The following is a 27,071-nucleotide window of genomic DNA, read 5'->3' as shown; positions in this document are numbered from 1 at the left end:
AGTAAGTGATTAAAAGGTGTCTCTTAAATTCCCACAATGGGTGTCCAAGGTTGATGTTATTGTACCATTTTGAGATGAATCCTGTGGTTTTCTGCTCCTGGTGGACTCAGGATCTGTGTTTGACTCTGACACCCATGTTCTTCTTGTGCTTTGTCCTAGTTTCATGTCTTCTGTTGCTGTGATAAGATATCATTACAAAAGCAACATAGGGGAGAAGGAGAAAGGGTTCATTTTAGCTCCTCATTCCAGGTTCTAGTCCTTCAGAGTGGGAAAAGTCAGGGCCATGAGAACTTGAAGCAGTGAGCCGTGTTGTATACACAGTTGAGAGCGGAGAGCGATGGATGCACGCATGCTTAGTGTACAGTTCAGGACCCAAACCCCGGGACTAGTGCCACCCACATTAGGCTGAGTGTCCCTCCCATCGATTATCAGAAGACAATCCCCCACAGTTATGCCCACAGGCCAACCTGATCTACACAATTTCTTACCACAAGTCCCTTGCCAGGAGATTCTAGCCATCTGGGTTGTCAGTCTTCTATACATCATGAACACCAAGTCCTCTCTAAAAACATTTTTCTTTTGTGATGCTGGCCATGCTCCATGAGGGGAAGCCAGTCCCTTTGAGGGGAGTGATACTGGGTTTGTTTCCTTTAGGTCATCTAGCTCTTACAGACATGTGAGACACCTGTTGATTGGTTGACTGACTGACTGACTGAATGGATGAATGAATAAATGCATGAGTGAACAAATGTCTTCAAACTGTCCCAACAATCAGTTTATCCTGTGGAGGAAGCTGCATGTTACACAGATGGATTAACCACCATTCACTGAAGCAAACAGGTCGCTCTTCCTGGCTAGACTTGCAAACTCAGAGACAGCAGAGGAGAGTTGAGATCTCATTGGCTGCTTCCAGTACCCAGTCCAGGCTTCGGGGTCCTCCAGAGACTCAAACAGACTTTAGGAGTACCCTTCTCAAGCTTTCTTCTTTACCAAGACTTGCTCCCTCCGCATGCTGTACTGTCCTGAGGTCCTTCCCCAGGCTCCCTAAGACACAGAGAATGCCTTTGATGCTTGCCTTAGTCCGCTGTAACAGTCACAACTGTGGCTAGCCTCAAGGGTTAAGATCTTCAAATTCAACACACCTCATGCTGGCTACTGGTCTACATTTCACTACCCTCCAAATCCTGCTGGCTTTGTCTTGCTTTCCCGAGCTTTGAGATTGTTGCCCTTTGGTTTTTCGTCTGGGACTCACAGCCTGCATTAGTGATGGTCCTCTTAGAAGAATGTGGACAGCACTCTTTTTCTCAACGAGATGCAAAGATCCTTTGCACTCGAAACAGCTAACCCAGAAAGCAAGATTTATCCCTCAGTACCCATTCTCCTCTAGAGTATGGCAATGGAGAAGGTGGGCGGGGCTGCCTAACATGATTAACTTGAGCGAGATGAGATATTCTGTTGAGTGGTGCAAGGATGTAGTCTGGAGTGTTTGGGTTGGGCTACAACCTTCTCCAGGTATGACACAGAGACCCGACCTAAGATAGATGACCAAGTAAGCAGCATGGCCAAGCGAAACAATGTTTAATTCATTGATTTTGGTTAACCAAGCCTTGGTTTCTGACCTAATTTCATCTCTTGTGACTTAACATCAGGTTAGTTGATATTTCTGCTTCTCCTAAGCTTTTCTTTCTTTCTTTCTTTCTTTCTTTCTTTCTTTCTTTCTTGCTTGCTTGCTTGCTTGCTTGCTTTCTTTCTTTCTTTTCTTCTTTCCTTCTTTCTTTCTTTTCTTCTTTCCTTCTTTCCTTCTTTCTTTCTTTCTTTCTTTCTTTCTTTCTTTCTTTCTTTCTTTCTTTCTTTTTCTGAGACAGGCTATTCTGTTTTCCTTGCTGCTCTCCTTTTGAATTTCCCCATTAATACATGATTGTAATTGAATTTGTACGGGGAATGCATTATTTTAAAAGTCAAGTCTGTTCTGGTCACGGTGACCTCAGGCATCCATCTAGGACTGCCAAGCCACTGGTCATTTACATTGCATCTGACCCCAGTCTGCTTTTCTAGGATAGCTGAAGATGTTACATAGAATTTTAAATAACTTTAAGCATCTATCCAGAATTACCAAAAACATCTATATTCAAGTAAGCTCAAAGAAAAATGTCCTGTAATTCTAAGCCCAAAAGACAATCATTTTAGATTTTAGGTGAATGTCTTTAAAGAATCATTATAATATCATTTTAAAAGAAACTAAAGTAGAATCTTAGAGTTATGGCTGTCTGCCTGTCTGCTTGTCTGTCTGAATCAATTTATCTATCTATCTATCTATCTATCTATCTATCTATCTATCTATCTATCTACTATCTATGTCTAATCTTTTTTATCTATGTATCTACTATCTATCAACTATCTATCTATTTATCTAATCTATTTTATCTATCTATCTATCTATCTATCTATCTATCTATCTATCTATCATCTATCTATCTATCTACTATCTATGTCTAATCTTTTTTATCTATGTATCTACTATCTATCAACTATCTATCTATTTATCTAATCTATTTTATCTATCTATCTATCTATCTATCTATCTACTATCTATGTCTAATCTTTTTTATCTATGTATCTACTATCTATCAACTATCTATCTATTTATCTAATCTATTTTATCTATCTATCTATCTATCTATCTATCTATCTATCTCTACTATCTATGTCTAATCTTTTTTATCTATGTATCTACTATCTATCAACTATCTATCTATATATCTAATCTATTTTATCTATGTATGTATGTATGTATCTCTCTCTCTCTCTCTCTCTCTCTCTCTCTCTCTCTCTCTCTCTCTCATTTACCTAGCTGCTATGGTCTTAGACTGGTCTCACATTCAAGTAACTGGCTGTCCTGCTTCAGGATGTCAGTGTCTCCCCTCATACCCAGGACTAAAAGTCACATTTTAACTGTAGCCTTATTGGATCTCTTACATCTGATAACTTTGTAGCTGATTTTTCTAGATACTCCCACTTCTCTTTATCCTACACAACTGTCTGCTTTCTTCAAGGGAGAGCAAATGTGCTTGCAGTTAATGTTTCCATATGCATTACTCAAAATCCCATCTCTGAGTCCAGCATTGTTCTTCCTCCTTGTCTCCTGAGCCAAATCTTGGGCTTTCTTTAGAGCCCGTCACAAGTCCCAGTTCTCTCTTCTGAGTCACTGCCGGTGTCACATACCAACCTGATAACCACAGCCTGGGTTGTCCCTCCAACCCTTCATGTATGGTGGAATTGTTCCAGAGTCTGTGGGAAGAAGCAGTGCAGTGTTGCCCAGATTTCCATGCATTCTGGATGCCCTTCCTAGGGAATGAGCTCTGAGGTGAGCCTCTTCCTTAGCTCTGTTGCACCATCCAGAGTGCAGTTTTGATTCCGTGGTCATTCATTTATCTCTCCGTAATCACAATATCTGATGACTAACATTCATCTTTTTCCTATTTTCTCAGTGCCATTTCTAAAGCCCAATCAATCCATATTTACCAGTTTCCTTTCTCTGACTCCTCAATTGTATAACGATTCTATTAGAATATGTTCTCTTCCCCATCTGTTCATTCACACATCATTCACTCCATAAATTTTTAACTCAGCGCTTCCAATAACCCAAGTACTGTGGCTGCTGGGACTCAGAAGTAAGAAGAGCCAACATTTGTTCTCCTTCAGAAAGGTCATGGTTACACTGAGGGCGGAAAACAGATGGTCGATGGACTGATACACAGCCATGCCATTTCTAATGAGAAAAATGCTCTGAAGGTAGCAAGTGGGGTGATACAATAGAAATTCTATGAGATTGGAGTCCTCAGGGAGGCGTGTCTAATGTGTGAGCCAAGGATGGGACCACAAAAGAGCTGGCGAGATGACTCAGTCAGGAAAGTGCGAGCCCGGCAAGCATGAGGATTCTAGTTACGGAGTCACAGCTATTCACATGTAAAAGCTGGGCACTGTAGTGAGCATCTGTTACTCAGTGCCAGGGGTAGGCTGTGTTGGAGGCAGGCATGTCCTTAGTGCTTGTTGGTTAGCCAGACTGGCTGAATGGATGAGTTCCAGGTTCAGTGAGAGACTCTGTCTAAAAAAATTCGGCCCGGAGCTACAGAAGACACTTAGTCTTGACCTCTGATCTTCATATACACGCACATAAAATACACACATGGGTGGTCACATACACACAAACACGGACATACTGCAGGGAGAGAGAGAGAGAAAGAGAGAGAGAGAGAGAGAGAGAGAGAGAGAGAGAGAGAGAGAGAGAATAAAAGGAAGGTGAAGAGAGAGAGAGGAAGAGAGAGAAAGGGAGAGGGATAGAGAGGGAGAAGGAGAGACAGAGAGAGAGAGAACACACACACACACATACATACACACACACACACACACACACACACACACGCAGGGAACTAGCAAAAAATTCTAGAAAGATAGTGTGTTGAACTATTTCTGGGACCCTGAATGGGCGCCATTGGGGCCAGATGATGGAGAATAAAGTATTGGACTAGATAGCAGAGTTAATGCACACAGAACATGCTGCCCATAAGAGGAAATTTGATATTATTTTAGAGATGATTGGAAGCCTGACAACACTTACATTTTATTAAAACTAGTCTCATGAATCATGGGGAATTGATCATAAGGTTAGGCTAGACCAGGGGCTCTTACTGGAGGAAACTTGTGTCAGAGAAAAATAATCATGACTTTGGGGTGATGACCAAAGTACTAGAATTGGGATATGTTTAAGCAATGGGAGCTACAAGACCCACTGACCCACAGTGAGCTGGAAGGAGGAGGATTCCACAATGAAAAGAATTAGAAAGACTACATGTGTGGCTTAAAGCATTCACTAAGGCCGCACAATCAGGGTTAAGCTTCAGAGGCTTACAGACATCATTCCCTTCACATGAGTTCCCTTTCCACTACCAGCCCAGCTGCCAGGATTGCTTTCTGTCATATATTCTTGTTAATATTGCAAAGCTATTTGTATTTCTGACCATACGCAGAATGACTTCAGTTGTCTTGCAGTTTAAAATATCTCAAAAAATGATTTCTTTTGCTCTTCAATACCTACTTTTCATAATGTGTATATTTCAAGGGTGTTTTCTTTTTATCTGCATAATGCATATTCAGCAGACATTCATACCAATATTGGTTCAAATGCAAAATTTGAAGGTGGAGTCAACTGGATAAATTACAGCTTTTTTGTTTCATTTTGCGTTATTCTTTAACCAGCCTTCATTCCCTGGTAGGTTGCTTCTGCAGGTCTGTTTTGTTTACCTTCCATTTTAACCCGGGAATCCATCTCTTTTCCTTGCATTTTATTCTTTTGCAACAATCCTTTGAAATCATTTGCCTGGTGTCAATGCTTCCACATATTTGGGACTGAGTTTTCCTCTGGAGCTCTTCTGTTTTTTTCCAGCGTTTCCTGATGCCCATTGTCTGAAGTCTGAATAACTTGAAGCCACCTATTGCCCAAAGAGGCGCTGCTGTGTTCATTCTCCCTTGGTTGACACTATCAAACAATTTTTCCTTTCCTCTCTAAGGAGACTTGAAAATCCAAACACAGTTTCCTCATCTCCTCCTAGTTGGGACTATATTTTTGGTCTCATACAGTTTATTAATATCTTTGGTTATTTCGGAATTTCTAATTTAAAAGGTTTTTTTTGTTAATTCTTTGAGAATCCCATATATTATACTTCGATCATATTACCTTCCCCAAACTCCTCCCAGATCCACCCTATTCCATACATATCCAGATTTGCATTCTCTTCTTATACCCCCATCGAGTCCAGTTCCTGTTCCCTACAATCTTGGGTTCATGGACCTACCTGGGAACACTAACCACATTGAAAGAAAGCTAATCCATTTCCTCCTGTCAGCTATCAATTGCCAATAGTTCATCAGTTGGACTGGGATTCATCACCACCCCTTCCTTCAGTGCAGAGAATTTGTCTGGCTTGAGATTGCACAGGTCTTATGCATGTTGTCACAACCGTTGCAAGTTCATATATGAGGCTTCCCGGTTGCACCTGGAAAACATTGCTCTGTTGTAATCGTCTACCACCTCCAGCTCTTACCATCTCCGTCTCCTCTTCCCTAATCATTCTTGAGCCTTAGAAGGAGGGGTTATGATAGGGAGATCACAGAACTTAATGGTAAGACCCCACTGCTGAAGACAGCACTTATGTAAACCACAGAACATGGAGAGATCATGTTGGCATTGAACCTACGCCAGTAGGGACTGGCTAGCTTTCACAGTGCTAGATGGGGCTCTGCGTGTTGCTGGGGGAGAAAGGTTATTATTAATCTTATTCAGCTGTGAACCCTGACAACTACAATAAGGACCCGCCTGGAAATAAAGACCCACTGGTACAGTAGTGGCATGAATGTCGTGAGAGTAAACCAACCATTTTATGATTGGATTAAGGAGGTCTGCTCCACAAGATGCAATCTATGCCTGGCATCATCATCTGGGTCAAGAGCCTGTGGATAGACAGGTTCTAGGCCCTAGGGGAGAACCTAGTACTATTATTCTGCTATAGGCACATAGTATAAAGTCAACTCCTAGGGACTTATTGTTATACCCATAGATCAATTCTCTTCTCAAACCCCATCAGAGAAGCTTCTTTTTACAGCAGCAGGTGATTGACCTCGGGAGCCACAACTAAAAATGGTGCAGAGAACGAGACACTGTGGAGTACCCAGCATGACCTCGGTTTACTAGTTATTTTTATTGTTGTCACTCCACTCCACAAAGCTGTATTCCATGGGTTGTCCTGTGCATAGTTTTTCATTACTTTTAAAAATTATCCATTTTGTGTGTGTTTGTGGGTGCACAGTAAGTGTGAGGAGGGAAGATCCACCCTGAATATGGGCTGAGAACTCAATCTAAATAAAAAGAGAAAGGGAGCCAGAGAACCTATTGAGCACTGGTATTCATCCCTCCCTGCTTCCTGATGATCAATGAGAATTGAATTGCCTTCCAAATAGTGGATAGTTTAAATAACTTACAGTAAAGGAGTCTGGGATAATTTACACCTTTATGAGACTGGGTATTTCAAATCTGTGAATATGGAATAGCTATTCATTTTATTTGGGTATTTTAAAATTTAAGTAATATTTTATAGTTTTTAGTGACGATTTCTTGAATCTCTCTTATCAAATCCACTTGTTTTATGTTTTAAAAATATTTTTCATTTTATTTCCATGAGTGTTTTGCTTGTATGTCTGTATGATCAGGCCTGTATAGAAGCCTGAAGAGGGTGTCAGATCCCTTTGAATTACAGTTTCCGATGGTTGTGAACTGCCATTTGGGTCTGGGAAGAAAACTATAGTCCCCTGCAAGAGGACTTAAGAATAGCTTATTAAGAATAGCAATTATTCTTAATCACTGAGTGATTGCTTCCATTTTCTGTTTTATTGATAATATTATTGTAAGTGTCATTTAAACTTATTTAAATTGCTTATTGCTAGCAAACAAATATACAGTTGTTTTTGCAGACTGACTTATTCTGATAGTTTGCTATTTTTACTCAATGGTTTTTATTATAAACTCCTTAATTTTCTTTACATTGAAGCATAGGTTGTTAAATAAAAGAGTTGTGTTGTTTTCCTTTTTATGTTTTAAGCTTTTACTTGCCTTTTGCATATAGTGAAATGTCGGATGTAGGTGTAGAGGGTAGAATCCCCCTTTGTTCTTTACAGTAGTGGGGTATTCATTACTATACTGTTAAAACGTTACTCTCTGTAAGTTTTGGTACATGCCCTATAATTACAGAGAAAATGAACTTCTGTTTTAGTTTTCTGAAGTTTTTTTCTGTTTTTAAAGTAATGAATAAATGTTTATTTTGTGAAATAATTTTTCATATACACTGAAATTACAACTTACATAAAATATTGTGAAAGGAATGTCTTATTCAAATATTACATGTACTCATCAATTTTCTTCTTAAGCGCTATGAAAAGATCCTTTTTTGTATGGTTTCTGGCAGTTTATTTCTCTATGCATTTGAAATTCTTAATTAGATACCTATACATTTGTTATAGGTAGATACTCTTGATAAGTTGCCTGATTTCCATATTAAGAGTCATTTTTCATGTCTAATACATAATTTTGATGAAATACAATCTTGTTATGTAGCTCAAGCTGGAATCCATTATGGGCATATCACTTTTGTTATTTATTTATTTTTGATGTTTTTACCCTTCTTTTTGCCTTCAGATTTATGTGTTTTTATTTTGATAGCAGGGTTCTTCTAGAGAACACATAGGATTTGCTCCTTTTGATGCAATCTAAGAATCTCTTCCTTTTTCCTTTAGAGTATTAGTCCATTTACATTTAAATGATTCAATAGACCTTGAATCCTTTTAATATTTTCTCTTAATTTTGATTTTGAGTAGTTTGTCTTTGATGTTCCTATGTGTTTCAATTTATTCTTCTTTTGGATCAGTGAATATTTTGTCTATGGACTGATAATGGACCTCAGGTAATTTACAAATAAATCTCACTTTCCAGAATGGAGTAACAGATCAATATGTAACTGTAGTAGAGTCTATTAAGAAGAGCTATTATTTTGTGTAACTGAAGTTTTATAACATATGAGGTAGAGAGATGGATAGCAGGTTAAGCAGCAGCCAATGAGTAAGTCTTCAGACATACCAGCACCCATTTTTTTTTCATTTTTTTTTTATTAACTTGAGTATTTCTTATATACATTTCGAGTGTTATTCCCTTTCCCGGTTTCCGGGCAAACATCCCCCTCCCCCCTCCCCTTCCTTATGGGTGTTCCCCTCCCAACCCTCCCCCCATTGCCGCCCTCCCCCCATAGACTAGTTCACTGGGGGTTCAGTCTTAGCAGGACCCAGGGCTTCCCCTTCCACTGGTGCTCTTACTAGGATATTCATTGCTACCTATGGGGTCAGAGTCCAGGGTCAGTCCATGTATAGTCTTTAGGTAGTGGCTTAGTCCCTGGAAGCTCTGGTTGCTTGGCATTGTTGTACTTTTGGGGTCTTGAGCCCCTTCAAGCTCTTCCAGTTCTTTCTCTGATTCCTTCAATAGGGGACCTATTCTCAGTTCAGTGGTTTGCTGCTGGCATTCGCCTCTGTATTTGCTGTATTCTGGCTGTGTCTCTCAGGAGCGATCTACATCCGGCTCCTGTCGGTCTGCATTTCTTCCAGCACCCATTTCTTAGTACTGCTTCTTTGCAATAACCTAGGTTCGAGTATCCTGTGTGTAAATGTGACTTTCTTTTCTAACTGTGTGCCTTCGGGCAAAGTCCTTGATCTTCCTGTGTCTAATTCCTCATTTAAAAATGAAGAAATGAGGGCCCAGGAGCGGCAGGACCCCTGCCACAGACACCGCCGGACCCTGAAGGAAACAGACCGGATAAACAGTTCTCTGCACCCAAATCCCGTGGGAGGGAGAGCTAAACCTTCAGAGAGGCAGACAGGCCTGGGAAACCAGAAGAGACTGCTCCCTGCACACACATCTCGGACGCCAGAGGAAAAAGCCAAAGACCATCTGGAACCCTGGTGCACTGAAGCTCCCGGAAGGGGCGGCACAGGTCTTCCTGGTTGCTGCCGCTGCAGAGAGCCCCTGGGCAGCACCCCACGAGCGAACTTGAGCCTCGGGATCACAGGTAAGACCAAATTTTCTGCTGCAAGAAAGCTGCCTGGTGAGCTTGGGACACACGGAAGCAGAATTTCTCTAGAACCGGGCACGTTCTGTGTTTACCGGAAGTCCCACACCCGCGGATCCCGGCCCGCAGCAGCTCTCTGCTCCCAGACCCGGTGAGAGAGAGGCCCAACCGCCTGGTCAGGTGGGCACTCCTGAGGCTGCAGAGCGGAAGAGACCACCAACACTGCTCACCCCTGCCCACATCCCTGGCCCAAGAGGAAACTGTATAAGGCCTCTGGGCTCCCGTGGGGGAGGGCCCAGGAGCGGCAGGACCCCTGCCACAGACACCGCCGGACCCTGAAGGAAACAGACCGGATAAACAGTTCTCTGCACCCAAATCCCGTGGGAGGGAGAGCTAAACCTTCAGAGAGGCAGACAGGCCTGGGAAACCAGAAGAGACTGCTCCCTGCACACACATCTCGGACGCCAGAGGAAAAAGCCAAAGACCATCTGGAACCCTGGTGCACTGAAGCTCCCGGAAGGGGCGGCACAGGTCTTCCTGGTTGCTGCCGCTGCAGAGAGCCCCTGGGCAGTACCCCACGAGCGAACTTGAGCCTCGGGATCACAGGTAAGACCAAATTTTCTGCTGCAAGAAAGCTGCCTGGTGAGCTTGGGACACACGGAAGCAGAATTTCTCTAGAACCGGGCACGTTCTGTGTTTACCGGAAGTCCCACACCCGCGGATCCCGGCCCGCAGCAGCTCTCTGCTCCCAGACCCGGTGAGAGAGAGACCCAACCGCCTGGTCAGGTGGGCACTCCTGAGGCTGCAGAGCGGAAGAGACCACCAACACTGCTCACCCCTGCCCACATCCCTGGCCCAAGAGGAAACTGTATAAGGCCTCTGGGCTCCCGTGGGGGAGGGCCCAGGAGCGGCAGGACCCCTGCCACAGACACCGCCGGACCCTGAAGGAAACAGACCGGATAAACAGTTCTCTGCACCCAAATCCTGTGGGAGGGAGAGCTAAACCTTCAGAGAGGCAGACAGGCCTGGGAAACCAGAAGAGACTGCTCCCTGCACACACATCTCGGACGCCAGAGGAAAAAGCCAAAGACCATCTGGAACCCTGGTGCACTGAAGCTCCCGGAAGGGGCGGGACAGGTCTTCCTGGTTGCTGCCGCTGCAGAGAGCCCCTGGACAGCACCCCACGAGCAAACCTGAGCCTCGGGACCACAGGTAAGACCAAATTTTCTGCTGCAAGAAAGCTGCCTGGTGAACTCAAGACACAGGCCCACAGGAACAGCTGAAGACCTGTAGAGAGGAAAAACTACACGCCCGAAAGCAGAACACTCTGTCCCCATAACTGACTGAAAGAGAGGAAAACAGGTCTACAGCACTCCTGACACACAGGCTTATAGGACAGTCTAGCCACTGTCAGAAATAGCAGAACAAAGTAACACTAGAGATAATCTGATGGCGAGAGGCAAGCGCAGGAACCCAAGCAACAGAAACCAAGACTACATGCCATCATCGGAGCCCAATTCTCCCACCAAAACAAACATGGAATATCCAAACACACCAGAAAAGCAAGATCTAGTTTCAAAATCATATTTGATCATGATGCTGGAGGACTTCAGGAAAGACCTGAACACACTTAGGGAAGCACAGGAAAACATTAATAAACAAGTAAAAGCCTACAGAGAGGAATCGCAAAAATCCCTGAAAGAATTCCAGGAAAACACAATCAAACAGTTGAAGGAATTAAAAATGGAAATAGAAGCAATCAAGAAAGAACACATGGAAACAACCCTGGATATAGAAAACCAAAAGAAGAGACAAGGAGCTGTAGATACAAGCTTCACCAACAGAATACAAGAGATGGAAGAGAGAATCTCAGGAGCAGAAGATTCCATAGAAATCATTGACTCAACTGTCAAAGATAATGTAAAGCGGAAAAAGCTACTGGTCCAAAACATACAGGAAATCCAGGACTCAATGAGAAGATCAAACCTAAGGATAATAGGTATAGAAGAGAGTGAAGACTCCCAGCTCAAAGGACCAGTAAATATCTTCAACAAAATCATAGAAGAAAACTTCCCTAACCTAAAAAAAGAGATACCCATAGACATACAGGAAGCCTACAGAACTCCAAATAGATTGGACCAGAAAAGAAACACCTCCCGTCACATAATTGTCAAAACACCAAACGCACAAAATAAAGAAAGAATATTAAAAGCAGTAAGGGAAAAAGGTCAAGTAACATATAAAGGGAGACCTATCAGAATCACACCAGACTTCTCGCCAGAAACTATGAAGGCCAGAAGATCCTGGACTGATGTTATACAGACCCTAAGAGAACACAAATGCTAGCCCAGATTACTGTATCCAGCAAAACTCTCAATTAACATTGATGGAGAAACCAAGATATTCCATGACAAAACCAAATTTACACAATATCTTTCTACAAATCCAGCACTACAAAGGATAATAAATGGTAAAGCCCAACATAAGGAGGCAAGCTATACCCTAGAAGAAGCAAGAAACTAATCGTCTTGGCAACAAAACAAAGAGAATGAAAGCACACAAACATAACCTCACATCAAATATGAATATAACGGGAAGCAATAATCACTATTCCTTAATATCTCTCAATATCAATGGCCTCAACTCCCCAATAAAAAGACATAGATTAACAAACTGGATGAGCAACGAGGACCCTGCATTCTGCTGCCTACAGGAAACACACCTCAGAGACAAAGACAGACACTATCTCAGAGTGAAAGGCTGGAAAACAACTTTCCAAGCAAATGGTCAGAAGAAGCAAGCTGGAGTAGCCATTCTAATATCAAATAAAATCAATTTCCAACTAAAAGTCATCAAAAAAGATAAGGAAGGACACTTCATATTCATCAAAGGAAAAATCAACCAAGATGAACTCTCAATCCTAAATATCTATGCCCCAAATACAAGGGCACCTACATATGTAAAAGAAACCTTACTAAAGCTCAAAACACACATTGCACCTCACACAATAATAGTGGGAGATTTCAACACCCCACTCTCATCAATGGACAGATCATGGAAACAGAAATTAAACAGTGATGTAGACAGACTAAGAGAAGTCATGAGCCAAATGGACTTAACGGATATTTATAGAACATTCTATCCTAAAGCAAAAGGATATACCTTCTTCTCAGCTCCTCATGGTACTTTCTCCAAAATTGACCATATAATTGGTCAAAAAAATGGGCCTCAACAGGTACAGAAAGATAGAAATAATCCCATGCGTGCTATCGGACCACCACGGCCTAAAACTGGTCTTCAATAACAATAAGGGAAGAATGCCCACATATACGTGGAAATTGAACAATGCTCTACTCAATGATAACCTGGTCAAGGAAGAAATAAAGAAAGAAATTAAAAACTTTTTAGAATTTAATGAAAATGAAGATACAACATACTCAAACTTATGGGACACAATGAAAGCTGTGCTAAGAGGAAAACTCATAGCGCTGAGTGCCTGCAGAAAGAAACAGGAAAGAGCATATGTCAGCAGCTTGACAGCACACCTAAAAGCTCTAGAACAAAAAGAAGCAAATACACCCAGGAGGAGTAGAAGGCAGGAAATAATCAAACTCAGAGCTGAAATCAACCAAGTAGAAACAAAAAGGACCATAGAAAGAATCAACAGAACCAAAAGTTGGTTCTTTGAGAAAATCAACAAGATAGATAAACCCTTAGCCAGACTAACGAGAGGACACAGAGAGTGTGTCCAAATTAACAAAATCAGAAATGAAAAGGGAGACATAACTACAGATTCGGAGGAAATTCAAAAAATCATCAGATCTTACTATAAAAACCTATATTCAACGAAATTTGAAAATCTTCAGGAAATGGACAATTTCCTAGACAGATACGAGGTATCGAAGTTAAATCAGGAACAGATAAACCAGTTAAACAACCCCATAACTCCTAAGGAAATAGAAGCAGTCATTAAAGGTCTCCCAACCAAAAAGAGCCCAGGTCCAGACGGGTTTAGTGCAGAATTCTATCAAACCTTCATAGAAGACCTCATACCAATATTATCCAAACTATTCCACAAAATTGAAACAGATGGAGCCCTACCGAATTCCTTCTATGAAGCCACAATTACTCTTATACCTAAACCACACAAAGACACAACAAAGAAAGAGAACTTCAGACCAATTTCCCTTATGAATATCGACGCAAAAATACTCAATAAAATTCTGGCAAACCGAATTCAAGAGCACATCAAAACAATCATCCACCATGATCAAGTAGGCTTCATCCCAGGCATGCAGGGATGGTTTAATATACGGAAAACCATCAACGTGATCCATTATATAAACAAACTGAAAGAACAGAACCACATGATCATTTCATTAGATGCTGAGAAAGCATTTGACAAAATTCAACACCCCTTCATGATAAAAGTCCTGGAAAGAATAGGAATTCAAGGCCCATACCTAAACATAGTAAAAGCCATATACAGCAAACCAGTTGCTAACATTAAACTAAATGGAGAGAAACTTGAAGCAATCCCACTAAAATCAGGGACTAGACAAGGCTGCCCACTCTCTCCCTACTTATTCAATATAGTTCTTGAAGTTCTAGCCAGAGCAATCAGACAACAAAAGGAGATCAAAGGGATACAGATCGGAAAAGAAGAGGTCAAAATATCACTATTTGCAGATGACATGATAGTATATTTAAGTGATCCCAAAAGTTCCACCAGAGAACTACTAAAGCTGATAAACAACTTCAGCAAAGTGGCTGGGTATAAAATTAACTCAAATAAATCAGTTGCCTTCCTCTATACAAAAGAGAAACAAGCCGAGAAAGAAATTAGGGAAACGACACCCTTCATAATAGACCCAAATAATATAAAGTACCTCGGTGTGACTTTAACCAAGCAAGTAAAAGATCTGTACAATAAGAACTTCAAGACACTGAGGAAAGAAATTGAAGAAGACCTCAGAAGATGGAAAGATCTCCCATGCTCATGGATTGGCAGGATTAATATGGTAAAAATGGCCATTTTACCAAAAGCAATCTACAGATTCAATGCAATCCCCATCAAAATACCAATCCAATTCTTCAAAGAGTTAGACAGAACAATTTGCAAATTCATCTGGAATAACAAAAAACCCAGGATAGCTAAAGCTATCCTCAACAATAAAAGGACTTCAGGGGGAATCACTATCCCTGAACTCAAGCAGTATTACAGAGCAATAGTGATAAAAACTGCATGGTATTGGTACAGAGACAGACAGATAGACCAATGGAATAGAATTGAAGACCCAGAAATGAACCCACACACCTATGGTCACTTGATTTTTGACAAAGGAGCCAAAACCATCCAATGGAAAAAAGATAGCATTTTCAGCAAATGGTGCTGGTTCAACTGGAGGGCAACATGTAGAAGAATGCAGATCGATCCATGCTTATCACCCTGTACAAAGCTTAAGTCCAAGTGGATCAAGGACCTCCACATCAAACCAGACACACTCAAACTAATAGAAGAAAAACTAGGGAAGCATCTGGAACACATGGGCACTGGAAAAAATTTCCTGAACAAAACACCAATGGCTTATGCTCTAAGATCAAGAATCGACAAATGGGATCTCATAAAACTGCAAAGCTTCTGTAAGGCAAAGGACACTGTGGTTAGGACAAAACGGCAACCAACAGATTGGGAAAAGATCTTTACCAATCCTACAACAGATAGAGGCCTTATTTCCAAAATATACAAAGAACTCAAGAAGTTAGACCGCAGGGAAACAAATAACCCTATTAAAAAATGGGGTTCAGAGCTAAACAAAGAATTCACAGCTGAGGAATGCCGAATGGCTGAGAAACACCTAAAGAAATGTTCAACATCTTTAGTCATAAGGGAAATGCAAATCAAAACAACCCTGAGATTTCACCTCACACCAGTGCGATTGGCTAAGATCAAAAACTCAGGTGACAGCAGATGCTGGCGAGGATGTGGAGAAAGAGGAACACTCCTCCATTGTTGGTGGGATTGCAGACTGGTAAAACCATTCTGGAAATCAGTCTGGAGGTTCCTCAGAAAATTGGACATTGAACTGCCTGAGGATCCAGCTATACCTCTCTTGGGCATATACCCAAAAGATGCCTCAACATATAAAAGAGACACGTGCTCCACTATGTTCATCGCAGCCTTATTTATAATAGCCAGAAAATGGAAAGAACCCAGATGCCCTTCAACAGAGGAATGGATACAGAAAATGTGGTACATCTACACAATGGAATATTACTCAGCTATCAAAAACAACGGCTTTATGAAATTCGTAGGCAAATGGTTGGAACTGGAAAATATCATCCTGAGTGAGCTAACCCAATCACAGAAAGACATACATGGTATGCACTCATTGATAAGTGGCTATTAGCCCAAATGCTTGAATTACCCTAGATCCCTAGAACAAACGAAACTCAAGACGGATGATCAAAATGTGAATGCTTCACTCCTTCTTTAAATGAGGAAAAAGATTACCCTTGGCAGGGAAGGGAGAGGCAAAGATTAAAACAGAGACTGAAGGAACACCCATTCAGAGCCTGCCCCACAGGTGGCCCATACATATACAGCCACCCAATTGGACAAGATGGATGAAGCAAAGAAGTGCAGACCGACAGGAGCCGGATGTAGATCGCTCCTGAGAGACACAGCCAGAATACAGCAAATATAGAGGCGAATGCCAGCAGCAAACCACTGAACTGAGAATAGGTCCCCTATTGAAGGAATCAGAGAAAGAACTGGAAGAGCTTGAAGGGGCTCGAGACCCCAAAAGTACAACAATGCCAAGCAACCAGAGCTTCCAGGGACTAAGCCACTACCTAAAGACTATACATGGACTGACCCTGGACTCTGACCCCATAGGTAGCAATGAATATCCTAGTAAGAGCACCAGTGGAAGGGGAAGCCCTGGGTCCTGCTAAGACTGAACCCCCAGTGAACTAGTCTATGGGGGGAGGGCGGCAATGGGGGGAGGGTTGGGAGGGGAACACCCATAAGGAAGGGGAGGGGGGAGGGGGATGTTTGCCCGGAAACCGGGAAAGGGAATAACACTCGAAATGTATATAAGAAATACTCAAGTTAATAAAAAAAAAAAATGTAAACCCTAAAAAAAAAAAAAAATGAAGAAATAACAGTACTCATGGGGTTTATGTGAGTTTTAATAGTATTTATTTATATATTCTATTAATATAGAGATATATATCTAATCATATACATATAAAATAAACATATAGTTCTGAATTAATATGGTAAATTCTTTGGAACAATGACAGTACTTCTGAATGCTTGTATGATGTATGAGCTAGAAAGGGTTTAACAGACTCCTGTTGAGCTTGTGGAGAGATGTTCTTCTGGGCGATTCCTGAACCTCTTCCCACAGCTGTCATCCCAAGAGCTCACCCGCTTTGCCTTGCAAGGTGGCCCAGTAACTGCATGTGTTTAAAAAGCTGTGTGTGGCCATCTCCTGATTCCAGAAAATACCCTTAGCCGTGTTCAGGGACATAGCCCTGCGGGAGTCAAAGTTGATTATGTTCCAGAGATTGCCTAACAGTCCAGCTTCCCTTCAGTTTTCCTTCACACAGTCTCTGAGTATGCAAAACGGAAAACTCACAGCTTAAAGGAATTTGAATCCAACATTTATTGAGCACTATCTATCCTTATACTAGTAGAAGTCTATACATTTTGTAGGTAAAGGAAATGGAACCCAAAATGCTGAAATGCTTTGTTCCAGGGTCAGGCAGAGAGATTCCAACTTATTTTTCTTTTTTGGCTTTTTGGCTTTTCGTTCCTGGTGTTAGAAAACCCTGTTCATGTTCTGTGAGGAAGGTCATGTAGAGGGCGGCTGAGGAAGAACTGAGTCATTTACAAAAGGATGTGTCATATGAATAAGAAGATAACAATGGCTTGAGCAACACAAGGAAATGCAGAGTTTACTAGTTAAAGCCAGAGAACTTTCAAAATTTGGTCTCTTCTCCCTTTTGTTACTACATGTTTCAGCTGTCCAGCCATCTAACTGAACTGATAACCCTGACTGCAGAACCTTCTCTTGTAATCGATACCAGTACCACCCACAGGGTCTCTGGCAGGAAGATGTGGCTGCTTGGTATTGAACAGTTAGTATTTGAAAGCCATTATACTTGTATTTAAGTTCTATAGTAAATCCAAATAGCAGATATCAGCAACATCTGCATTCCACAAAATGCCAACACAAGCCAGCTGGATGTAGTACTGGGTCTCACAGATTAATAGGCAGAGGTGGTCATTGAACTCAGTTCTTCATTTTGCATTGACTTTTGGAGACAATAGTCAGTTTCTGTCCTCTGCATATGAATGTCTGGTTTTCTCAGCAGAGTTTATCCTGCTTGGGAGATGTTCTGGTGCCTTTACTGAGAATCAGTTGGTTCTCAGTTTGTGGCTTTGGTTTTAGAATTCCTCTTTCGTTTAATTGGACTGTGCTTCTAAGTGCCATGCTGTTTTGGGTACCATGGCTCTGGCCTGTTTCCCAGAGTCAGGTGCTGTGTCATGTCTAGCATTGTTCACCAGGTTTGAGATGACTTGGGCTACTTGGAGTCTTTGGTGATTCCATATGATTTTTAGTTTCTGTTGACGTTGGTGGCGTTCTGTGTCATTGGTATTTTGATGGGGACTGCATTGATCTGTAAGTCACTTTGGGTAGTAGAGATACTTTTAACAATATTAGTTTTTCCAATCCATAAAATTGGAGGTTTTTTTAAAAAACTTTGGGTGTCTTTTAATTTCATGAATGTTTTATGATTTTCTTTTGTTTAAAAAATTTCATGCAGTATATTTTGACCCCATTTTCCCCCATTCCAACTCCTCCCAGATCATCCCAGTCCCTCTTTCCATTCAACTGCATGGTCTTTCTCTCTCTTCAAAATACCAAAACCAAACAACAAAAGCACAAACAAACAAATGGACAAAATACATGGAGTCCATTTTGTGTTGGCCAACCTCTCCTGAACCTCAGTGAGGCCTGCCTTGGAATTTGCTTGATACCTGGTGACACTCCATTGAAGAAAACAGATTTTGCCTCTCCCAGTAGCTGTCAACCATCAGTAGCTTCTTGGTTAGGGGTGGGACTTGTGTCCACTTCCTCTACTCAGTGCTGGGATTTTATCCGGCTTGAACCTTTGCAGGCCCTGTGCAGGCTCTCACCATCTCTGTGAGTTCATTCACACATTAGCCTTGTTGTGTCTGGAGGACACTGCAGCTCTAACAAACTTATTATTCAGTTGTTTGGAGGGAAAACCTCTTCTTTTCATTTCTGTAAATAAAACCCTGAGCCTCTGTCCGACCAGTAAGACTTGTGGGTTGACTCGATCAGTTACTTTCCCAAACCTATCTCTTCAGATTAAGGAAATAAGAATTACTTTATCAGTGTCACACAAAGGGCCAAATTGGATCTTTAATAACTCAAATGGCCATAGTGCATTTTCTAGATTCAAATAGGGAGAAGTAATCTAATTCTGTTTTAGATAGTTCGATTTTTTTCCAAGTAAATTGTTAAGTAAGGATACTTTATAGTGCTGTCATGTGTTGTTAAGTTTTTAAGTATCTTCTTTTCAATCACAGTAGAATGGAATTCATGAAGGATAGAAAAATATCCCACTTTAGAAGACTCTTTGGAGAATTCAAGCATCATCAAAATTGATTAGATATTATATTTTAGTTTGATTTCTAAAATTTAAAAGCTAAGAGTAGTTTATAAAAATGTTGAACATCATTTAATTTTTTTCTATTTCTACTCAGAATGATTCCAAGCTAATTATGCCCATTTATGAGTAGTACTTCAGATAATTAAATCTGGGGATATTTTTGTTGATTTTATAGACTCACTGTATTCTTGACAATAACTATAGAGTTGCCACTATCACTAAGGAATTATGTGTGAGTGTAAGTAAATATAAACTACAACATGGATAAGAAAAGTAGAATGCCCAAGGAAAAGTGTGCATGAGTAACATTATTTAATTTTTATTTTTAAAATCGAAATGCTTATCAAATTTTCAAATTCGTCTTGAAGTCTTAAAACAAGCTTAAGTTTATATCATTGCTAAACACATACTCCTGGGTGACTGAAGAGAAGTACCCACACTTATATGTATATGTAATTTTTCAGCCTGAGAAACGCCAACTTATGTATACAGAAAACAATAAAAAACACTTATCTGATAATCTCATTTGAAATTAAAATATGCTACAGCTTTACATAATATTATATCATAAAGTGTGCTGGTGTGCATAATTTCTAGATTATAATTCATTCTTCTAAACTGCTCAACTCAGCGGTTTCAGCAAATCCATTCAGGTGTGCAAGTCTCGACAAGGACCAGTGTTGAACATCTCCTTCAACCCAGTGGACCACCCATGCCTGTTCTCAATCTCTCCTCACTCCTCAGCCACAGCAGACACCTATCCACTTTCAATATTTCCATGCATTCTTTTCTGAGACATTTTTACAAAGTGGTATGCTATACTATGTGTGGTCCTCTGGATCTGCCTTTGTTCTCAGGGTCATGCTTTGGTGACTCACTCATCCCAGGGCGTATGCTAGTGACTATTGCCAAGTGGCATTGCACAGTATGACTAGAGGGTGCCACATCCCCAGAATCAATCTTCAAAATATTTTATACATTTGTAGAGTATCCATTGAGTTGAACATCTGAATACATTTATTAAAAACACGGACTCGTACATTTTGGAAGGATGAGTTATGATCTGTGCATTATACACATCAATGTGATGTGTGTTTTCAAGGAATTGAATTAAGACATGATACAGGTGGGCAAGATGTCTCATTATTTTATCAAATTTACTTATTGTTTTTCTCTTATACAGTTAGTATTAAATCTTATCACATTCTTAGGGAGTCATTGCTTACTTATTTTTGGCATCTTTCAGATAGCATACATATAACATAGACACATGCCATGTGCACATATACAACATACAAAGTACATCCAAGCAGTCATATGTTCTATGTTTCAGCAAGCATAGATCATAGAATTTGCCATTTTAACATATGGTTACCAAATCTAAGAGGAACAGTATTTCAGGTCTTAGTGGGCTGTGACAAATCTTAATTATTGATGCAAACATATTTAAGTTTTCAAAAACAATTATTCTTTGAGACAGAGTCTCATATATCCCATGTGTCCCGAAACCTTGTACCTGTAGATAGCCTTGAGCTTCTGAAGCTCCTGCCTCTGCCTCCTTAGTCCTGGGAGTATAAGGCCTATATTGTTGGTTTACTCAGTGCTGGGGATTGAATTAAGGGCTTAGTCCATGGTAGGCAGCTTCCTCTACTTACTGAGCTGCATCTCTAGCCCTTTAAAAGATTTCAGATGTTTTAAATGTTCTAAAATGTGAAAGCCCTTCTGTGCTTCCCCGCAGGGTACTTCGGCTCGGCTTGTGAAGAGAAGGTGGACCCCTGCATGTCTTCTCCATGCCAGAACAATGGCACCTGCTATGTGGATGGTGTGCACTTCACCTGCAGCTGCAGCCCGGGCTTCACAGGGCCTACATGTGCCCAGCTTGTGGACTTCTGTGCCCTCAGCCCGTGTGCTCATGGCATGTGCCGTAGCGTGGGCACCAGCTACAAGTGCCTCTGCGATCCAGGTTGGTTCTCCATGTAGACAGCAAAGCTTGTCCTAGAAGACTTGGTAGTTGGTCTTTGCATCTGAGCAAAGGTCAGCCTGCAGAGTGTGATACGCATAGAAGTGAATTCCTCTCGGCTGTGCCTGCCTACCTACTCTACTGACTTACTCTGGGTAGAGCTTTAAGCATGCCTTTTCTTTGACCCATGGGCCATTCACACTCATCGTGAGAAAATTAGAGAGCACAAGAAGGTGGAATGAAGACTTTCAAATAGGACTGAATCTTCTAACACAATTTTAGTGTTCAGAGAAAGCACAATGCAGTCTGTTTATTATTTCCCTCTCTATTAAAAGCCTTGCTACCTGTGCAAGCATGCCACACCTGTCTTCTTCTGTAAACATTCAATAGCGTCCTCACTTACTTTCCCAAAATCCTTTGCATTCATGTTACCAATATATAGACTGCAGAAGTCTTGAAACCCAGAAGTCAGAGTGATGCCTGATTCTCATTTATGTTTTCCAGTCTACTAGTGTGTCTGCAAAGAGTGTGTGGGGAGCTCTTTCCTTCTCTCATTGCCCTTATGCCCATGTTTCTACCCTTGCATGAGTTAAGTCTCTATATTACTTCCCAGCAGCACAAGTCCCCACATGTGACCCTGAGTGAGTCTAGCTAGTACCTGCTTTAACTGACCCCTGCCTATGCTCAAGTCCTGGGATGCCTGTTCTATCTCTCTTCAGGGATTGAGCTTGTCTCTCCTGAGTTCCAAAATCATCCACAATATCATTTTCCTCATCTTTGCAATGTGGCGCAGTGACATTCCTCATAGAGGTATTGTGTTGACATACTGCATCTACATTGCTGGTCCATAGAGGTTAAGTAGCCTCTGGACATCCTACCCATTTTAGCATGTGTGAGAACACTCTCAGTCATGTTTGCACAACGATGAGATCGTCTGTGGTGCATTGCTCCAGATGTTTCTCCATCCTTCAGTGATATGTGATATGCGAGTGACTGTGACAGGCGACACTCTCCCCCAAGCGGTGAGAGAATTTTGTATGTGTTTCCATAGATTTGAATCAACAACTTTACCCCTGGACCATTGCTGACTAAGGGCAGTCTTCCTGTGTTCTTAGCTGGAATTGTTACATTCTTGGACCTTTCCAGGCAACATTTACCTGGATCTCCTATTGACATTCACTCTCTACTTGTGGCCTCTCCCACATTAGAGAACCCGAGCCCAGATTCCAGCCCCACTGCTGCTGGCTCTAAGGCCCCAGTGCCTGGCTCAGAACTTCCAAAGGCCTCATCTCATACTCACAAATCAATTAAAAGTGTTACTGGGAAACACAGCTAAGCTTTCGAAAGGTGACGCAAAGCTTTTTGCACATAGACTCTTCCTTCTCTGATTTTCTAAGTGGCTGATATTTTGCCAAGTTCTCCTTTCTTCTATGCTCTGCAGTACAGAGGAGGGGCTGTTTAATCTGCTTGGTAACCGTGTTAGGATTCTCCAGAGAAGCAGGAGAGACACACACAGAGGTTTATTTTAAGTAACTGGCTCATGCAATTGTGGGGACTAGCAAGTCCAGAATTCGCTGGGGAAGCTGGCAGGCTGCAAACCCAGGCACAATGTCTGAGTTGTGCTTTGAGGCTAAAACCCTTCCTTTGCAAGAACCTGAGTCTTTGGGCTTCAGGCTTCCAAGAGGTGGGGTGAGTTCCATCAGCTCTACTCAGAGACCAGTGATGCAAGTTCAATACCATCTAAGAGAACATGCCTTTCGAGTTTCATTATGTGGAGTAACATGAATCCCTCCACTAGCCAACTAGACAGGTGTGAGTAATGATGACAGTAATATTTGGGGGTTCCTTGTAAACCTTGAAGTGAAGTATCCTTACTTCCCTGTGTGATGTCTCTTTCTTTTCTGGGTCTGTTGACCTGCCTCTCCTGGAGGGCCTGTTCTTCATGGGTGGGCACCCAAGCCCATGGGCATCGCAGTTGAAAGCTGAGGAAGGAGGTTGAGCAGGGCTGTACCATTCCCCACATGGAAAGCATATCACAGGACAGTGTGGTGTGTGCAAACCAAACAAGGTGCCATTATGCTGAACAGAACCAGGTCCCCCTCATGGCATGACCAGGGCTCACTGTGCTCAAGCTTGCTGAAGATGTCATAGTACCAGTTGTCAGGAACAACTGGAAGTGAAATCTTGCTGTCAGGAACTTCTCCATATTCTATTTTACCTGCCCCAGAGAGCTTTTCTCCCTATGAGCTTCTCAGAGAATACAAAGCAAGACAGGCCAGAAAATAGCCTCATTTTCTCTCCAGAATTATTTTCCTTCCTATGCATATTAGTTCATATTTTTAAATTTATAAGTGAAATGTAGTTATTCTGTCTCCGTTTCTCTGTGTTTGTCTCTCTGTCTCTGTCTCTCACTATGAACATGAAAACATTTACAGAGCATTCCTGGCCCTCAGTTTCCTCTTTGGGTAAAAAGCTGTAGGGAGGATTCAGATTCAGTGAAGTCCCTCTGTTGGTGGTGTGTTGAGCTACTCTTTCAAACCTTTCTTACCATTTAGGGGGTTGCCAATAGCATCATTTGAGGCACAGTGGACCGAGACCTCTCCCATTTATATTTTACTCTCTTCTGTCTTTTCTGTTAAAGCTGCATTCGTCTCCATGTGAACACTTAGATCACTAGTCACCTGTGGTCCAGCACTATCCCCATGTAGCCGTGAATCCCACAGAAAACACCTTCTATTCCATAATACCTCCATCCGTTATGCAGCCTCCAGTGGGGTCCTGGGATTCCACGAGAGCTCACTCATCAAATTTGGAACATCCAGTTGCTTCCACAGGGAATACGCTCCCAGATGGTCACGTGACCGAAATGCAAAAGGCCTTTCAACATCTGGCAGGAATTTACATTTTTAAGAAGTGAACATGACAGGTCTGTGAATGGGAAATTTCTCGTCTTAATTTTTATTTTTTTTTTTAGAGCATGTAATTGCTTTACCACTCGTTTGCATAATAGTTGAATCTTGTAAGACTGGGTGAAATTGGGTGTCTGGCTGCAGAGGGGAGGGCTGGATCGTCTTTATAGAGAGCAAACAGATCCTGTTTCATAAATGGCAGCAGATTGAAATCATACCAGATTGGCAATTAGTTCTCATCTGAGAAAGAAAAAAAAGATAAACACGCCATTCTCATTACCGCAAATGAGATGTGTCAGGTGTCTGATTTTCAAGCTTCAATTTTAGCTTACTGTTCCCCTGGTTCCTGATGGTGTTTCAATACTAAATAATAAAATGTCACCACTCAGTAATGGCTGAAATGTCAGCTTCCAGTGACAGTTTTAAGTGACAGGCCACTCATTCTGTAAAACACTGCAAATTGAAATCTCCCAGAGGCTGGAGAAGCGAGGCCTTGGAGAGGCTGCATATATTAGGTCTGAACGTGCCAAGGGCACACTGTGGCACTTGCTGGTGGTGCCATGACATCTTAGGACTCTTGTAGAGCAGTGACATCTTTTAGATGGTATTTTAGAGAGTCAGTGCTGTAGAGGACCAGTACTAGATGCAGTGGCTGACAGGAAGGAACTGGGTTCAGCTCTCTTTTGCCTGACTTGGGCCTCTAATGCATTTGAGTGAGGACTCGCCACTTACTTGTCAACACTGCCACTGCATATATATATATACATATATATGCATCAAATTAAATTTTTACGAATAATATCTCTCATGACAGTCAACTCAATGCCAGCCAATTAGGCCCCTAGATCTAACTGGGTGTTAGCTATATTTGCCAGCCAATTCTTCACCACTAAGGGGCCAGCAATTGCATGATGTCATCCAGATGGAGATTGAAAAGCAAATGAATCAGACTCGTTCCAAACAAAATGCTTCTGCTATTGGCTTAAAAAGCCATACCATTATAGGACTCAGATACTATTTTTTTTCCTATTTCACATTCGCCTTACCTGTAGGTAGGCTGCATCTCTGGGTGGCCTCTGAAACACAACTGATATTGCTTCCTACTGTGATATTCAGTATTCTGATAGCGGCAGGCCTGAGCACATCAGTATTCTGACAGCACCGCCTGGAAACAGAATAAAGATAAGACTTAATGGTTAGGGTATTCATAGTGTGAACAGCAACAAGGATAGAGAGATAGGAAGGCATTTAGCTCACTAATGAGTGTCTGGATGCACAGATTCCAGAATGAGTACAGTGGACAACTTTATCTTTGTTAAGCAGGGAACTTCCTCTGGTTTACTGGGATGAAGACAGTTTTTGTATTGACACACTGTGATCTGCTCTGCTCCTTGTTCATGAGCGGTATAGATTGTATGTGAGAGCTATGGATTGTGTAGGTACACATCTCAGGCCCCCAGTCCTTTGACACTTCTGTTTCATACTCCAAAATGTAGTGCGTGTGTGTGTGTGTGTGTGTGTGTGTGTGTGTGTATGTGTGTGTGTATTTATGTGAATGTGTGTATATGTGTGTGTATGTATGTATGTGTATATATGTATGTATGTGTGTATGTGTCTGTGTAGGTGTGTGTGTATGTGTATACATGTGTATATGTGTGTGTAGGTGTGTATGAGTGTATGTGTGTGTTTGTGTATATGTATGTATGTGTTTGTGTATACGTATGTGTGTGCATGTGTAGGTGTGTGTTTGTGTGTGTGTAACCATCTGGTCTAAAAAAGGAAGGAAGGAAGGAAGGAAGGAAGGAAGGAAGGAAGGAAGGAAGCCTTCTTTACTCAGATGCAGAGTCATCCATGGAGATCTGCCTCACTATTTATAACCTGTTAACACCAAAAAACCAAATCAAAACAAACACCCACAAATAATCAAAAACAGTTTAAATCTCTACTTGGAAATGCTGACGGAACTAAGTGCTTGGGAGAACAGCCACCGACATCTGAAGCTTGCCTGGCACTTGCAGATAGATTCTTGGACTTGTTAGGAGCTGGCTTAGTGCATGAGGCATGGAGTCCTACTGTCTTCCGTTGGACAATGGGACAAGCATGAGGATATTAAGTGTTACTCAGAGGCCATGGCAGAGTGAGACGAAACAGGACCATATCCGAATTTTGTCTAAGACATTAAGAGATAAATATTATCATCCCAGCTATTTGGGGTGAGGCAAAGACATGAAAATCACAAATTCAAGGCTTACTTGGGCAAACAACCTCAGTTTCAAAAAGAAACAAAACAAAACAGAAAAAAGTGAAAACAGGGATGAAGATATTTATAGCTCAGTGGTAGAGCACTTGATTGGCAGGCCAGGCATGAAGATGTAGGTTCAGTCTCCAGCAATAAAACAACGCCAAGGTAACCATGCAACAATAAGATGTTCAATATTATCATTGCTCAGTTTCTACTGTCAGCGCCATTCCCAGTTTCTTCCTCACCAGTTGCATGCACATACCAAATTATCCAAGGATTAAAGAATTGCTTCCAACTTGCTCATGACTCTCTGTGACTAAGGTGATTAAGAGTTAAGGGCCAGGGGCCTGGACAGGGCTTTGTAAGAAAAGCATTTCTTGGTTCACCAAATCTTTACATCAGGAGACCCGTGGCTGCCATCTCTCTGCCCTTGACTCTACTAGACCGGGATGAAACAAAGATTTGAATGTAGTCAATAAAGACCTCAGGGTAAATAAAATCAGGATTAAACAGTCATCTTCATTCTTTGAGGGTGATACTGACTGAAAAATGAAAAATTTAGCTGGCGTTCTTAAACGTTAGTTGTC

General features: G+C 41.6%; 1 protein-coding gene and 1 long non-coding RNA gene across 4 annotated transcripts in view; one reads left to right on the top strand and one right to left on the bottom strand.

The window, feature by feature from the left end:
* Positions 1–27,071, top strand: part of Dner (delta/notch-like EGF repeat containing) — a 302,538-nt gene that overhangs the window by 213,326 nt on the left and 62,141 nt on the right. For 2 of the 3 annotated variants that reach the window (NM_001399331.1, XM_087566343.1), the window contains 1 exon segment: positions 21,112–21,336. In NM_001399331.1, coding sequence (NP_001386260.1) covers positions 21,112–21,336 — 225 coding nt within the window. 3 annotated transcript variants of the gene reach the window in all.
* Positions 19,701–26,089, bottom strand: LOC148003813 (uncharacterized). Its single transcript, XR_015629203.1, has 3 exons — positions 25,500–26,089; positions 25,289–25,407; positions 19,701–24,482 (listed from the first exon to the last, which is right to left on the bottom strand). It is a non-coding gene; the product is annotated as an uncharacterized LOC148003813 (long non-coding RNA).

The sequence above is a fragment of the Rattus norvegicus genome, chromosome 9 (genome assembly GCF_021556685.1).
Source record: "Rattus norvegicus strain SHRSP/BbbUtx chromosome 9, alternate assembly SHRSP_T2T, whole genome shotgun sequence".
Taxonomy (NCBI): Eukaryota; Metazoa; Chordata; class Mammalia; order Rodentia; family Muridae; genus Rattus; species Rattus norvegicus.
Note: the sequence above shows the minus strand (reverse complement) of the source record. Positions and strands in the feature narration are given on the sequence as shown.